The sequence below is a fragment of the Suillus subalutaceus genome (assembly GCF_016647625.1).
Source record: "Suillus subalutaceus strain FC151 chromosome Unknown DFJ58scaffold_4, whole genome shotgun sequence".
Taxonomy (NCBI): Eukaryota; Fungi; Basidiomycota; class Agaricomycetes; order Boletales; family Suillaceae; genus Suillus; species Suillus subalutaceus.
This window is the reverse complement of record NW_024540253.1, coordinates 687,369-702,310: the sequence shown is the minus strand read 5'-3', so window position 1 is coordinate 702,310 and position 14,942 is coordinate 687,369. Positions and strand designations below refer to the sequence as shown.

The window sequence follows — 14,942 nt, the reverse complement described above, 5'->3', positions numbered from 1 at the left end:
ACGACAATCAGAACACACCTTGACATTCACTCATGGATGGTTTCCTCAGGGGCTCATCGTAACTGGTCTTATCCAAGTGGTTATCACAACAGAATCAAAATCTGTTTCTCCTGGACTGTGCAGGTTCGAAACCTGCTAAATTATGATTTTTCTTTCTCTCAGAACACACCTTGACACTCATGGATGGTTTTGCCAGGGGTTCATCTAACTGGTCTTAGCCAAGTTGTTACCCCAAAATCTGTTTCTCTTGGCGTTGGTTCGAAACCTGCTGACAACATTTTTGCGGTGTATAGATCCTTAGAGGTCCATCTTAACTCCAGTTACACCGAGACCCCCTGTTATGTGATAGTTTGTCCATGAAAAAAAAAATCACCTTCACGCATCGCAAGGGTCGTTTCAGAAACATAAGATATATCCTCGGAGGTACGTACCAACCTAAATTCTCAACAGACTGATCAAAACTGTCGGAGTTCACCACCAAATGGAAAATGATAATTGGGCCGAAGACCAGAAGCATTAATCAAGCTAAGGACAGAGTGATCCTGACAATCAGGAAAATGATGTCATCTCCCGGCCTCGCTGAAGCCTCATCAAAGGACACTCCTTCGCCGTTCGGTCGTCGGCTCTTCCGGAAGAATTGAAAATGGCAGATTAAACCATATCAATATGTTTTGGTTGGTATGTAGTTTGCGTGTGCTCTTGTTTTATGTCAATGCCGAGGCGGAACAAGAAATCTTTACTTCGATTACTGCGGCACTAGATAGAGCTGGAACTTCCAGAACACCCCATAATGGGACACTATACCAGGGCTCAGTGAGAAGATTGTAACCGAAAACTGATGCTAACTGGCAGAAGTTTTGGAAGATCCGGGAAACCGATCGTGTTCGAGAAGAGCCCTCCACTAACGTAGGATCATAAGGTGTACACTGATGTACACCGGCATGCATAAGAAACAGGCTACTCCTAACAACAAACTACAGAATACATTTGCCAACACAGATAAAAAAGAAATCAGAGATGGAGATATAAAGAGAGGAAGAAAGAAGACGAATACAATAAAAAGTCTAAAATATAAGTAATTTGATACTCCCACAACAAACAACACAAAGAAAATAATTACACAACGGTCCGTCCGTCGTTATCGTTATTCAGCGTACAAAACATGCTTCTCCGTGCTATCCAGCCACTCTCGCAAGTCTCTATCGTCGTCGATGCCGATAAATTCGTTGCTTAAACTGTGGCGGTATCGAAGATTGAGCACGTTGCCGCCTAATCGCGCTTGCACCTTCTCCAGGAGTTCAGCGTGCGTCACGCGAGGATGTACGCGAATGGCGATCAGGTCATCAGTGACACGATCGAATATTTTGATCTTGACGAAGGCTGTCTGGGAATTACCAGCGGACATTGGAGGGGCGTTCATATTAGTGGCGTTTGATAGGGAACGAGATCGGGAGGACATGGTGATAGATGGCTGTGACGAATCGGGAGATGATGGAGATGGAGTGGCGTGTTCTGGCCAAGCAGAGTTGGAGGCAAAGGATGATCGAGAGGACGCGCTTGCACGGGAAGTGTCAAGACGTGGATATGACGGAGACGAGTGTCCATTTTGTTTGGACCGGGACCCCGTGCGGTGATGTGATGTCGCTGTATTTGGTCGATGAGGTTGAGGGGTTGCACTGCTTTGTGAGTCACGAGACATAATATGAGTAGGGGGCGTGTGGTCCTCCCCGTAGTCCGAGCCTTCGCTTCGATCATCTCTATCTGACAATTTCATCTCCCCAAGCGTATCACGAACTTCCTCCTCAAATTCCTGCGTTATGGTTTGTTCTCCCGTGGCTTCTTCGGCAAAGAGTGCCCTGACCTCGTCATAGCGAGGATCAATATCATGTTCCACATCTCCAGGTTTGAGCGATAAAAATTCGCGCACAAGCTGATGTTCAAGAATGTAGCTGGCACCAACCGTGTTTAAGGCACAGAGTTTGTGGAGATATTCGTCTAGTTCTTCCCGTCGGGCAGCAGTGATCTCGTCGTCGACATGTTCGGTAGGACCAGGCATGAAGGGTAGTATCCGGACGGAGTCAGGTTCTCGCCCGGCTTCGCGAGAGAATGCCTGCAAGAGGTTAACTTGGAAATCGAAGAAGTCATTATATATTCGGAATAGGACGAGCTGTTTGGCCTTTGGAAGAATTTGAGGGTCGTGAGGATCATAAGGTTGGTAGATGGCGTCTGTGCGGAACCAGTACTCGTTCATTTCATTGTGAAATGAGACGACGTCGGCTGATAGTAGGATACCCTCGGGCAAGAGGACGGGGGAAGACGGGTGGGGGAGTGGTGCGGATACAGGTTGTGGTTGTGTGCTGGAACGCTGGGCATATGGTTCCTCTATGACGCCGAGTGATATACTATTTGCTTTGTAATTGAATACGGCTTTCTTCCATTCTTCGACACCTGGCAGATCTCCACTGTCAATCAAAGCGTCGACATCATCTACTGGGAGATTTGTTGTAGGGTTGCGAACTTCCACAAAAGAAGCAGGGATTAAACCTGGTCGGCCAAGTCGACCAATAGGTTTTGCGACAAACCATTCGCGGTTTGACTGGGCAACTACTGTTATGCAATCGCCGGATTTGGCATCAAGCTCGTCGGCGCGCTCCGCTATGAAGTCGTGAAGAACTATTGCAAAATATGCAGGTGCTTTTGGGGACTTTGGAGATGTTGGACTAGGGGGGGAAGGACTATTTACTGCGACGCTGATAGTAGAAGCGCGTACACTGTATAGATTGTTAAGGCCTAGATTAGTGAATATAGAATTGTACTGACGCTGGGCTCTTGCAAAACTCTTCGAACATAGATTGCGGGACCAAACCTCTAGCTCCGGTTACAGGATTATGTGCATCATACCAATCCCCTTGACTTTCTACATTTCCTGTAACATAGAAAAAGTCACCCTTTTGAAAAGGAAGCTGCTGAGGACCCTGTGGCCTGTATGATGCGATTGCACGAATTACTTTTTGAGGGGGTAGTGAAGCATTCTGAGGTTTAGATACAGAAGGTAGCGGTAGAGGAGTAGAGATTTCAAGGCGATGGATTTCTCGGTTTCCGTTGAGAGATTTACGTAGGGATTTCATGAGCATAAGAAGTATACAAGAGACAGCGGAGCAGACGAGGGTTAAGAACAGAGACCAATTCAAATTCGATTTCAATGCTTTTGTTAATAACCTCTTTAGGGGAATTTTCTCACACTGATAATGACCCCAACTATCCGGAACTTAGCTAGTACGCCAATATTGTCCACAGCAGACTAAAACCTGTGGTATGCTTCAAAGTCGTAGCAAGTCGTTGAAACCGTCGAGCTCGATGTCGCTGGACTGCGACTCCGAAAATTTTTTAAGGAGTTTCATCCCATGTTTATGTAATCTTTATGAGCCAAATAATTGTCAATTTTACGACCCCAAACATAGATCCAAGGTTGCAACTAACTGATATTCGACAATTGTATTTCCATTCACTTGTGTTTTCTTCGTAATGGCGGCCAGAAAGCTGCAAAGTATGTTTTTGTTAACCTTTGCAGCTTCATTTATTCAATTTTATCATATCTTTCATAGCCGAAATTGACCGCACACTAAAGAAGGTCGGCGAAGGCGTCGAGGTCTTCGAAAGCATATATGAGAAGATGCAGGCCTCTACAAACCAAACGCAGAAGGAGAAACTGGAGACTGACTTGAAAACACAAATAAAGAAGCTCCAGCGGTTACGCGACCAGATCAAGGCCTGGGTAGCAAGCAATGACATCAAAGACAAGTCCGCACTTCTGGAAAACCGGAGACTAATAGAAACTGTACGTGTCCATTGCTCCATGTCCTCCCCATACGCGCCTTCCCATTCCGCGACCCTTCCGACGAGTTGTCACTCATTTGTGTATACAGCAAATGGAGAAGTTCAAGGCCTGCGAGAAGGAAATGAAGACAAAGGCTTTCTCTAAAGAGGGTCTAATACAGTCGGCCAAACTGGATCCTAAAGCCCAAGAGAAGCTCGAGGTCACGACGTGGCTTCAGTCGCAGGTCGAAGATCTTTTGTTGCAGGTAGAACAAGCAGAAGCGGAAATTGAGACACTCCAAGGCAGCGGCGGCAAGAAACGCGGAAAGGGTAGTTCATCATCTGCTGGTCGTTTGGAAGATCTAGAACACCTCAATGAACGTCGAAAATGGCACGTCAACCGACTCGAACTCATCCTTCGTCTCCTAGACAATGGTTCTTTGACCACGGATCGTGTACAAGCTCTCAAGGAAGATGTACAGTATTTCGTGGAAAGCAACACGGTTCGTTGCGCAGCAGTATGTTCTACTTTGAGACCTTTTAAGGCGTTTTCTGGGTGCAGGACGAGGACTTCAATGAATATGAGGGCATCTACGACGAACTTAATCTTGAAGAAGAGGAGGAACAGTTTGGTCTGGCTGGTGATGACGATGAAGATAGCGACGAGTCGGATGCCGCAAGTGATGGTATGTATTCGCTGCTTATACCACTCCTGTTGAATTGACTTTGGCAGACCTTCCTCCACGAACGCCGAACAAGCGACATGAGAAGGATGAAGAAAGTGTGGCGAGCAGTAAACGCGACGAAAGTCCCGTGCAAAAGAAGGCTGGAGTGACACTTCAATTGCGGAGTACGTGTTGGTTCATACATTGCAACTACGACTTACAAGGCACTACCAGAGCCATCAATTGCAACTGAAGGTTTGTTTGTATTTTTATTTTATTTTGGGTAGTGATACTCAAAGTTCGTCCGAAAAGTCAAACCACCGCCAAATCCAAACTTTGCACAGCAGCCGATGGCGAGTATTCTACGAGCTAACTTGCAACCGGCAACCACGCGGCCACCAGCGCTTCCGCCGATCCGCTATGCCGCTGCAGCAGCCGCTGCCGTCACTCCGCAATCTTCTCAGCAGAATGGCGCATTGCCCCCGACACCCTCGACATCACAACCTATTCCACACACGCCGTCAACGAGTTTCCCTGAAGCAACGACATCTACACTTTCGATAACGCCGTCGGCTTCGCAAAGTGGCCTGCAAGATTCGCAATTCACATCCTCACCAAGCTTGACGCATCCATCAGTCACGAGTCCGATGCTATCATCTGCTGCATCACATCAGCAGGATGGGTCATTCTATTCTGGACAGGATTCACCAGCAATATCGGATGCTGTTCCGAGCTCTGTAAGTGGTCCTGCGGCCACGTCATCACCACAGCGTCAACAGAAAGGTATGTTTTTCGTACCAGGAGCATGAGGACAAAGGTAATTTTAGTTTAGAGCCTGCACCCTCACCTCACCTCGCCAGGGCACCTTCACCTGCTGCACCAGTAAGTGTTTACCAGTGTTGTGTCCACGATGAAACCTAATGAGACGTAAACAGCCACCAGCATCAGTATCGGCAGTGCCACAATTCCAACTGGTCACCAATGGAACCTCGCAGATTACTCAGCCCCCCACGCAGTTGCCTGCGTCAGCGTCATCGCCACTACCTCAACAGATACATCAGGTCACAATAGCCCCATCAGCACTTCCAACTCCACCCGCAAGTTCGACATCTGTAACACAGCAGGCGCAGTATCCCCCGGGCATAAAGGTCCCACAGAGTGTAGAACAGCAACCGGCCCCGATACAAGCTGTCCAGCAGCCCATTGGAGGTTCGCAAAGGCCTCCTTCAACGGCACCAGCTCAGCAACCGCCGCATCCTCCTTCGCGTCCAGCTACTTCAGGCACATTCCCTGGCTCTCTATCAGACCTCGTGGCATCGTTTGAAACGGTCAAGCAGAAAGGTTTGTCTTTTGGACCCCGTTTGCGTAAAAAATCTTGACGGATAATCAGCTCCTCATCGTATGACAAACCTCGGAGAAGTGCATAAACTCCTTGAAGGTGGTTACTCAAATGTCCCACAGCCACAGGACACAGAGAAGTACGGCATTTCGATCCAAGTACGTTCGATAGGGGCTAATGCGTTATTCATACAGACCAAAATACTATGTGCCGCGGAATCCCTTTGTCACCCCATCATTCTATCCTCAGACTCCTCATCCTATTCTGAGCACCCCAGGCATATTTTCCCAGATAGACGTAGAGACTCTCTTCTACGTCTTCTATTACTTGCCGGGAACATACCAGCAGTACGAGAGCAATCTTACGTTCCATGGAAATTGCTCACGTAACTTTTAGATATATGGCCGCTAAAGAATTGAAGCGTCAATCGTGGCGATTTCATGTCAAATACATGACATGGTTCCAGCGACATTCGGAGCCGCAAGCCATAACAGAAGAATACGAACAAGGCGTGTACGTTTACTTTGATTGGGAGGGATCATGGTGTCAGCGCAAGAAAAGCGATTTCCGGTTTGAATATCGTTATCTTTCTGAGGATTGAAGAATTTTTTCGCTCTTTCAGGTTTTGTTATCCCTGGTTTTTTTTTTGTCATTGCTCCTGCCGTGACCATATGTATCGCCATAAGCGCCACTACTGGACAGTCTTGCCAATCACATTCGTACTAACTTGCAACCCTATTTCATAATTATAGTGAATGAATTATGGCTTGAACTGCTTTTAGTTTGTCCGCACCGTCTTTGGATGTTTTCCTTGTGATACAGACTCGGAGCCTGAGACCAAGATAGCGTGAATATCCCTTTAATTGAGCATGCGCCGAGACTCGCGGTCGATGAGGGTAAGGTCCGAGATCAGGGCCACTCATGGATGATCTCGCGCTTCGCTGCAACACACCTGCAACCCTATTCCTTAATTATAGTGAATGGATTATAACCTGAACATGCTCTATACACAAGACTGGATGATCTACTCAAGCACAACTACTGCCCCCAGTTTTTCTAGAACCTCTTTTAGTTTGTCCGCGTCTTCTTTGGGCATATTTTCCTTGAGAACCTGTGGTACAGACTCCACGAACTTCTTCGCCTAATACCAAGTCAGTGTAAATATACCTATAACGAGCATGCATCGAGACTCACGTCGATGAGCGTAAGGTTCGGGATCAGGGCCTTGACCTCACGAATGATCTTGGGCTTCGCAGCGGCATCGAAGGACTGAAGTTTCAAATTGAAGATAGTCTTCTCCTTTGGTTTCTCCTGCTCGGTTTAGTTTTTTGTCAATGAACACGCCTTCTTAATGTATCATTTCCCACCTCCACTGCTGCTTCTTCAGCCGGGGCGGCAGCGGTGGGCGCGGCGGCTGAAGCAGCGGGCATAGCAATTTCTTGAATATTTAGCCGTGACTTTGGGCGCTATTATGAGTAAGAGTTGAAATATGTTTTAGAAGGGATGGAACCTTCAAGAGCGTGACGAGATCAGCTGCCTGAAGCAGTGTTAGTCCAGAGATGTCGTCTACTATGCGGCCAATTCTGGGGTCACTTGGCGGAGGAGCCGTTGGAGACGACGATACAGATTCTGTTGCCAGCCATCTTGACCGGCTAGCTAACGGAGCAAGGGCAATGCTGCAAGTAGAATTTAGCATTCGAGCGATGTTTTTCAAACATGCTGCTTACCGCGCGCTAGCCAATCTTGATGATGAGCATAAAAGAGTAGAGTAGCGGCTCTGCGGATTCAGTGAGTATGATGTGTGTTGAAAGGTGGGGTCGGAAGCTTACTGCCAGCTGTGCCATGATGTTCAGTCTCGGACAGTATATTTGGACTTTTTTGACACGTACGAATTCGGAGGTGTTATTTGGCCGTGTTATGCAGGGGCTTTAACTTTCGAATTACAAATTGCAAAATTTTCAAGTCAGGCTTCGGACAGTCCACCTCCTACTAGTAGTTAGCCACCCTAGATCGATGTGGCTTGATGCGGCTACCGTTCCCATTAGCCCTTTGTTCTATAGGGTGAACCCTGAGCTAAAACTTCCACCTACTGGTAGCGCACGTCCGGGGATACTAGCCTATAACAAAAATTTAAAGTCCTCCAAGGTTAATAACTTGATCGACGACGCCACCGCACATCAATTACCCTTTGTTCAGTCCTTGTTCTCGACCCTAGGTCTGATCCTTGAAGCTACTGGCAGCCAAGTCTGCTAAGCGCTAGTTCTAAATCTTGATTCAAGCACTACTAGTAGCGAAGGATGGGATCTAACTTTATGATAGACTCAGCACGCGACTCCGTTCCAACCGGTAACTTCCAGTGAAAAGTTGAACACCAAACCTTGTCGCCGTCCGACGAGTCGCACACCCGTTGCCAACTGGCTGGCTCAAGTTGAACCGCGAATATGTCACGAACCACATCAGATTGAACACGGGTAACAATCTTTCGCTAGGCGAGTTCTTGTATCTCGCACATTTGATTGGCAACTATGACAGAGATGGGAGAAAAACAACAGAACATATACTCCGGAATTCCCTTCATTGGGCGCTAATCAAGCCAAGCTGGTATTGGACCCCTTTGTCAGGGCCTTACTTTGGCCGCCGCCGCTGGCCTATCTCATTACTTCATCATGCTGATTTTAATGTAACTGGTCTCGAGCTCCAGCAGTACCTAGCGCGAACATGAGAGTACAACATGTGCGAATATCCGGCTCTCTGATCAACATGTCCATGTCAGACTTGAAGTACTCTCATGTCTACTCAGTCAAGGCCTAGAAACTAACGTCATGAACAGTAGATTTTCCTAGCACTGTAAGCTACTGTACGTTGGAGCTCCGCGATGGAGTACGAAACTGATAAGACCTGACTGGGAAGATGGTAACGTTGCCCTTTGTGCCTTTGACAGTTATCTCAGGGTGATTTCTTGTAGACAGATCTGTGTGCAAACTGTCTATTTATGGCACTGGCACTGGCCGGATCGGATCTCCTTGAATAAAGATGCAGCCGAACGAAAACCGGCGATTCCTAAGCCTTCGCGCAGCCATAACGGAAGCCTTCTGTTGAAGAGACCCCAGAAATCGAAAAAAATTTTAACTTCAGAGCGCGAGCTGATCGGTAATGAAATTCTTCATGGTATGGTGCGTGCTCACTCAAACCGAAGATACTAAACCTTGCTTATGATCATAAAATGCATCATTCTCAAGTTGGCAGCCCTGAGAAGAGTCTCTAGGCGCTTAAGTCTGTGGAGGAAGTGTGTGTTTAATAGCGTCTAATGTGGAAAAATTCTGGCAACTTGCGATTCGAAGCTGCCTGCGAACCTCATGTGTCGTCGAATCACATTCGGGTCGGCCCATCAGTATCAGCTTTAGACGGAAGCACCTGTCACTTCGCAATTTTCACAGTTCACGGCATCTTCCAAATGCAGCTGTCCAGCGAATCTAATCATACAAAAGGTTGTTCCACCTGTTGCTAGCATCAGGCCGTCCCCCCTACCATATATTTCATCAGCACCCCTTATCCGCATTCGCTCACTCATATTCATCTCTACCATGGGTGCTCTGGATAATACGTGCGTATACTTCCAATCCCCGTATACTAATCACTTATTAACAATCAACGTCCAGTTTTGGTGCATTCTTGATTGGGGTCGTAATTTCTGCCACGTAAGTACTCAAATCTCTTCAATCAAACAATGTGTTCAAATGGGAACTTGCATGTTACAGGCTTTACGGTGGTATGTTTATCCGCTCCTCGTTTTTTGGCCCAGTGTTTATGATTCCACAAAGTCACTTGCGTGCAGACATGGTACTACTACAGCCGGTACCCTTCGGATCCCTGGTACATCAAGCTCTTAGTAAGTTCCCGTGGGATCACCTAAATGCGTCCCATTCAACGGGGTTTTTTAATCTAGGTTGGCGCTGTGCTGTTATCAGACTCAGTGCATCAAGCTCTGATCACACACACAGGTGAGCGCGTAATACGAGCTGTGCTTGTCTCGGGGCTGAATATCACATCCTGTAGTTTATACTTATCTTGTAACTGATTTCGGCGTTGCTGCTGACCTCGGGAATCTTGTTTGGAGTCTAATTGTAAGTTGCGTATCATTGGTCCGTGGTTCTTGTCTCAACGTTGGTTTGATGTGACAGGTCGAAGTCTTGTTCAATGGCTTCACAGCACTTATGGTTCAAAGGTCGGTGTGAGATCTTGCCGAAAAGAACGTTCCGTCCTGATCGTCCTGCCAGCTTCCTTACCATGCGTGTATACAGACGTATGTGCGATATTTATCCGCCGGCGAATGTTTGCTTACTTTCAGCCAGTAAGCAACAAAAGTATAATTGCAACTGTGTCTGTGCTGTCCCTTGTCATTGGTGAATTTGTCCTTGTCGTCAGTGAGTATGCGCTGCTTTTGCCAGGAAATTGTCCGCTAATGTAATATTTGAAGTATACGTTGCAAAATCGTGAGTCGTGTAGGAATACGCCTCGCAGTTTGGTTAATGCAAACTACCTCTTTAGTATCCATATGACGACATTCGTGCAACTCTCCACGCTCAAGCCACTGTCTATGTCTGTGAACGCTTTAGCAGCTGCTGGAGACGTCCTCATCGCTGCATTCCTCTGCACGCTCCTTCAAAAATCCCGCACTGGATTCCGGAGGTCCGACACCATGATCAACAGGCTGATTCTGTTCAGTATCAACACTGGCCTCCTCACCAGTATTTGCGCGGTCATGTCCCTCATTTCTGTAAGTAGCAAATTGCGAATAGCCTGTGTTGCGCTCCTGACCCAGATGTGGCACAGATTTCAGTATGGGGTGATACTTTCATTTACATTGCATTCTATTTCTGCTTGGGTCGTCGTAAGTACCATTTAGCTGTATTATACAGTTTACGAGATCGACGTCATTATTTTCAGTTTACTGCAACTCCCTGCTGGCTACCCTTAACGCACGCAAGAGTCTTCGTGGGGATTCCCGAGACGAAAATATGTCGCTCTCGCTTCAGGGAATTCAGAAAACGTCTAACAGCATTGGTACTTCGCAAAAGGTTAGTTCCATGAATAATTTTCTTGCGAAGGGCTTGGCTCATCTATGATTGAATCATATCAGCGGCTACCGAACAACATCTCAATCAAGATTGACACCACGCAGGAGTACGTTCGAGATGAGGTTAGTTTTCTTTTTTACCGGGGCCGCGATCTATTGCTGATCCGCATGAACGGCAGTACTCATCTGCAACAGAACTTAAAAGTGCGCAAGCAGTTTAGTCGGGTTCGGATATGAGTGCCACGAGGGCGACGAGAAGCACAAATTGTACCACTCCATACATTGGTAGAACATTGGTGTTATTCTTTTTTGGATCGTTCCTTGCATTGATTGTAAGTATTGTAACATGTGATCTGCACCAATCTGGTCATTGGAAGAGTCTATTCCTTCGTACATACCTGTGCATGAGGACCATTGTTTGAACACAAATTTGGAATTGGAATATTAATACACTGATTTGCACTGGAGAAACCATAATGCTATTTTATGCCACGATCTCCAAGATCTATCCGAGATAGCAGACATACGTATGATGAATGGAGTGACCCTGAACTTTAGTTGGCAGCAATGATTGACATGGCGGCGCCCTTTGTACTCGACGATCAGAGGAGACTAGGCTAGTAGTACTTGGGTGGATTGGCAAGCGACTGCTCCGTGGGAGCGATATGATCGCGAAAAATAGCGGCAAATTTTGACCCGCGGGTGCCTGAAAGTTGACCCAATTCTAGGTGATTTATCCGGTTGACAACATCTTACGCATCCACGTTACGACTACTCTTACGACCAAACATTATCAGCTCTTGCGCTTCCAGAAGATTGGGACGAATTCAGCAAGGTCCTATACGCAAATATAATACATGCTGACATGACAGCTGAACTTCCTTACTAGCACTCCTCCCTTTTCTTCACTCCATTCAATTTTCTTATCTCACCCCCACCGCTCTTTATTCACTCATCATGTTGACACTCACTAACATCACTTGGCTGGATCTATGTCTTGCCGGCGTCGGAGTGTATATGGTGAAGCAGGTATTCTCCCAGAAGAATCCCGCACCATACCCCCCTGGTCCCCCAGGGCGTCCTCTCATCGGGAATATCCCAGACATGCCTGCGGTCAAGCCCTGGGTCACCTTCACTGAGTGGGGCAAGAAATATGGTGGCTGTCTCCTCTCCTGCCGAAATCCTGCATTCTAACCACTGCGTGCAGGCGATATCTCACATGTGGAAGTTCTGGGTCAGCACATCATGGTTTTGAACTCTGTAAAGACTGCGGTGGAAATGCTGGATAAGAAAAGCTCTGTCTACTCCGATCGTCCTGTTCTACCTATGGGTGGTGAACTTGTCGGCTGGAAAAATACTCTCGTTCTTCTCCCTTACGGTGATCGTCTACGTGAGTACCGCAAAAACTTCCATCGCGTCATTGGCAGTCGTGCCTCCATGGATATATATCAACCGATCGAGGAAATCGAGACCCACCGATTCTTGAAACGTGTACTTGCGAAACCCGACCAACTCCAGTCACACGTGCGACAGTATGTGCTGTCCATCCTTATTCCTATTTGATGTTTGAATTTGCATAGCACCGCTGGCGCTATCATTCTCCGCATCTCTCATGGTTATGAAGTCAAGGAGAACAATGATCCCTTTGTCGACCTTGCCGATCTTGCTGTTGACCAATTTTCGAAATCCACCGCTACTGGTGCCTGGATGGTTGACATCATACCATCCTGTAAGGCTATATTATTCTGAATGTTGCTTCTGAGTTCCTGACTATTTGTAGTGGCTAAGGTACCCGAGTGGCTTCCTGGCGCTGGCTTCAAGCGCACAGCGCGTGAATGGCACGAGTCCCTCGAAGAGATGGTCGCTGCACCCTACAAGTTCGTCAAGGATCAGATGGTGACTATTATTCGTAGCTTTCTCATCCAGTATTGAAGTTTTAATTTTACAGGCTGCTGGTATTGCCCCGAAATCTTTCGTCTCGAATCTGCTCGAAGGCCGTACTGTGACTGCCGAAGAGGATCACGTTGTGAAGTGGTCTGCTGCATCCTTATACTCTGGTGGTGCCGACACGGTTAGAATTGGCCTACATATTTCAAATCGAGACTAATTCCTTCCTCAGACAGTTTCGGCAATATACTCGTTTTTCCTGGCCATGACACTTTTCCCTGACGCGCAGAAGAAGGCTCAAGCTGAAATCGATGCCGTTATTGGTCCTGATCGTCTTCCCTCCTTTGTTGACCGCGACTCCCTCCCCTACACTGAGGCCCTCGCGAAGGAAGTCCTACGCTGGAACGCTGTCGTCCCTACCGGTTTGTGTATCTTGTTTATCGCATCCTGTTGCTGACAAGGGGGATAACAGCTATTCCTCACCGTGTTATTGAAGACGACATCCATGATGGGTACTACATCCCCAAGGGCTCTTTCATAATGCCCAACGTTTGGTTAGTACTCTCCTTCTCCTGTATTCGGTATGTCGAGCAGATTCAATGGTTTGAATAGGTTCATGCTCAATGATCCTCGGACATATACCAACCCCTCGGAATTCAACCCTGACCGCTTCTTGGCCAAGGAAGGAAAGGAGCCTGAGACCGATCCTCGCACGATCTGCTTTGGGTTTGGTAGACGGTAAGCATTGAGTTGTTGTTCGGGAGCAAAACGCTGACGTCCCGGTCCGCAGTATCTGCCCAGGTTAGCTAAACTGAAAGAGGGCACCGATCCCCAGGACATTTCTGACGTCGCTTGCGTTTGATTTTACAGGTCTCCACCTTGCCGATGCGTCTGTCTGGATGTCTGCTGCAATGTCGCTTGCCGTATTTGACATTTCCAAGGTTGTGGAGAATGGTGTCGAGATCACCCCTGAGGTTGATCCCTCATCAGGTACAATCAGGTATGTCGCGCTTGTTGTCGTTTGCCGTGCCAGTCTGGACAAACACCCTCCCAGCCACCCCAAGCCTTTCAAGTGCTCTATTAAGCCCCGTTCTGCAAGGGCCCTTGCGCTCATCCAGGAAGATGCTTAGTACCTCAGGGAGTTACCTGGGGAAAATCGCAGGAATACATCCATTGCCTTGGGTGGCAACTCACTTGACGACTTGACAATGCGTCATACTTTGTATCTTGCACTCAGAGGATGTGCAAAATTGGCCGTACATCTCGATTATCATATATTTATGACATCTTACTTTCATCTTGTTGGAATATTTTACGATGTGCAAATGGTATTACCGTGAATCTTCCCTGGCTTAGAAGCGTGTACCCGGATGATATGGTCACTACCTTCGTTACAATGTTTTGGCAATGGATGTGTGCTAGAAATAAGGACCCATATCAACAGGCGCACACGATCTGTCTGTCAACTTGCTTGACTGGCACCTGCCAATGAGATGTTATGACGAAATTTGGCTTACCGACAAATGCACATGATCATGTTACGACTGACAACAATTAGCTTGTTTGACACCTTCAAGTTCCTCGTGCGCAGTATGCAATCACTTCGGACCGACAGACTCAGACTTGGATAGTATCACGCGCGATACCCTAACCGGACAGACTTCTCTGAGTGCATCATCTCACACCGTCACATCAGTGAACCGATGAGCCCCCGTTGTCAACTCCGAAAGTTCACCCATGGAGTCGCAACCCTCGTGAGCCCATCAGAATTTAGAAAAGACTTTCGAATCGGCCTTCGTTGTCGTGCTCATCCGATCGCGTAGCACGTGCCACGATGATCCCGGCCTCAATCACGACCGTCGGATCATGTTAAAAAAAATTCGAGCTTCACGAATAGATGCTCGCCTGCTCGTTTGAGTTGTGAGTTGCTAATGTAGTGCAGGGCTCGGATCTAATGGATCTTGGGATTATTAGCTTCTTGGATAACCCTAGCGTTGTGCGATGTGCGTGCTGCTTTTTCTGGAGTCAAATTTAGTGGAGCCGGAGTAACTGTAGATCAGGTATAGTATGGGAAATTTGGAATATTCCTTTCACCACCAGTGGTACTGGTGCCGTCGACATAACCATCCCGGATCTGTTCGGGCGAGGATATATTACT

At 47.3% G+C, this 14,942-nt stretch overlaps 5 protein-coding genes across 5 annotated transcripts; 3 read left to right on the top strand and 2 right to left on the bottom strand.

Moving 5' to 3' along the window:
• Positions 1–907: 907 nt before the first annotated feature.
• DFJ58DRAFT_758641 (uncharacterized protein) lies at positions 908–3,196 on the bottom strand. Its single transcript, XM_041388300.1, has 2 exons — positions 2,821–3,196; positions 908–2,771 (listed from the first exon to the last, which is right to left on the bottom strand). The coding sequence occupies exons 1-2, from the start codon at positions 3,132–3,134 to the stop codon at positions 1,145–1,147; spliced, it is 1,941 nt and encodes a 646-aa protein (XP_041250393.1). The 5' UTR covers positions 3,135–3,196; the 3' UTR covers positions 908–1,144.
• A 278-nt stretch (positions 3,197–3,474) lies between these two features.
• DFJ58DRAFT_758636 (Not1 N-terminal domain, CCR4-Not complex component-domain-containing protein) lies at positions 3,475–6,601 on the top strand. Its single transcript, XM_041388299.1, has 12 exons — positions 3,475–3,547; positions 3,606–3,838; positions 3,927–4,319; positions 4,379–4,502; positions 4,550–4,666; positions 4,716–4,736; positions 4,794–5,264; positions 5,314–5,363; positions 5,417–5,822; positions 5,872–5,959; positions 6,015–6,167; positions 6,217–6,601. Exons 1-12 carry the CDS (start codon positions 3,526–3,528, stop codon positions 6,419–6,421), a joined length of 2,283 nt encoding a protein of 760 aa, XP_041250392.1. The 5' UTR covers positions 3,475–3,525; the 3' UTR covers positions 6,422–6,601.
• A 161-nt stretch (positions 6,602–6,762) lies between these two features.
• DFJ58DRAFT_758634 (ribosomal protein L7/L12 C-terminal domain-containing protein) lies at positions 6,763–7,786 on the bottom strand. The gene is made up of 6 exons (XM_041388298.1): positions 7,650–7,786; positions 7,548–7,597; positions 7,331–7,496; positions 7,188–7,277; positions 7,015–7,131; positions 6,763–6,961 (listed from the first exon to the last, which is right to left on the bottom strand). The coding sequence occupies exons 1-6, from the start codon at positions 7,662–7,664 to the stop codon at positions 6,845–6,847; spliced, it is 555 nt and encodes a 184-aa protein (XP_041250391.1). The 5' UTR covers positions 7,665–7,786; the 3' UTR covers positions 6,763–6,844.
• A 1,554-nt stretch (positions 7,787–9,340) lies between these two features.
• Positions 9,341–11,424, top strand: DFJ58DRAFT_758629 (uncharacterized protein). Its single transcript, XM_041388297.1, has 15 exons — positions 9,341–9,424; positions 9,480–9,518; positions 9,579–9,589; positions 9,642–9,709; positions 9,767–9,821; positions 9,877–9,944; positions 10,002–10,045; positions 10,098–10,123; positions 10,173–10,244; positions 10,298–10,313; positions 10,369–10,597; positions 10,654–10,711; positions 10,768–10,898; positions 10,961–11,020; positions 11,077–11,424. Exons 1-15 carry the CDS (start codon positions 9,405–9,407, stop codon positions 11,116–11,118), a joined length of 939 nt encoding a protein of 312 aa, XP_041250390.1. The 5' UTR covers positions 9,341–9,404; the 3' UTR covers positions 11,119–11,424.
• A 243-nt stretch (positions 11,425–11,667) lies between these two features.
• On the top strand, positions 11,668–14,320 carry DFJ58DRAFT_758625 (cytochrome P450). The gene is made up of 11 exons (XM_041388296.1): positions 11,668–12,053; positions 12,105–12,429; positions 12,478–12,626; positions 12,678–12,793; positions 12,846–12,968; positions 13,017–13,206; positions 13,257–13,338; positions 13,397–13,522; positions 13,575–13,585; positions 13,655–13,784; positions 13,839–14,320. The coding sequence occupies exons 1-11, from the start codon at positions 11,855–11,857 to the stop codon at positions 13,912–13,914; spliced, it is 1,527 nt and encodes a 508-aa protein (XP_041250389.1). The 5' UTR covers positions 11,668–11,854; the 3' UTR covers positions 13,915–14,320.
• The last annotated feature ends 622 nt before the right edge of the window (positions 14,321–14,942 follow it).

Coding starts and splice junctions, on each gene's coding strand:
- DFJ58DRAFT_758641 (XM_041388300.1), bottom strand. CDS start 3,134: ATGCTCATGAAATCCCTACGTAAATCTCTCAACGGAAACCGAGAAATC. Junction 2,772..2,820: donor GAGTTTTGCAAGAGCCCAGC/GTCAGTACAATT, acceptor CAATCTATACAG/TGTACGCGCTTCTACTATCA.
- DFJ58DRAFT_758636 (XM_041388299.1), top strand. CDS start 3,526: ATGGCGGCCAGAAAGCTGCAAA. Junction 4,737..4,793: donor GCCATCAATTGCAACTGAAG/GTTTGTTTGTAT, acceptor TCGTCCGAAAAG/TCAAACCACCGCCAAATCCA. Junction 5,823..5,871: donor TGAAACGGTCAAGCAGAAAG/GTTTGTCTTTTG, acceptor ACGGATAATCAG/CTCCTCATCGTATGACAAAC.
- DFJ58DRAFT_758634 (XM_041388298.1), bottom strand. Junction 7,278..7,330: donor ATCTCGTCACGCTCTTGAAG/GTTCCATCCCTT, acceptor TAGCGCCCAAAG/TCACGGCTAAATATTCAAGA. Junction 7,132..7,187: donor CTGAAGAAGCAGCAGTGGAG/GTGGGAAATGAT, acceptor TAAACCGAGCAG/GAGAAACCAAAGGAGAAGAC.
- DFJ58DRAFT_758629 (XM_041388297.1), top strand. CDS start 9,405: ATGGGTGCTCTGGATAATAC. Junction 9,710..9,766: donor CCTGGTACATCAAGCTCTTA/GTAAGTTCCCGT, acceptor TTTTTAATCTAG/GTTGGCGCTGTGCTGTTATC. Junction 11,021..11,076: donor AGGAGTACGTTCGAGATGAG/GTTAGTTTTCTT, acceptor CATGAACGGCAG/TACTCATCTGCAACAGAACT.
- DFJ58DRAFT_758625 (XM_041388296.1), top strand. CDS start 11,855: ATGTTGACACTCACTAACATCACTTGGCTGGATCTATGTCTTGCCGGC. Junction 12,054..12,104: donor TGAGTGGGGCAAGAAATATG/GTGGCTGTCTCC, acceptor CACTGCGTGCAG/GCGATATCTCACATGTGGAA. Junction 13,785..13,838: donor CCCTCATCAGGTACAATCAG/GTATGTCGCGCT, acceptor ACACCCTCCCAG/CCACCCCAAGCCTTTCAAGT.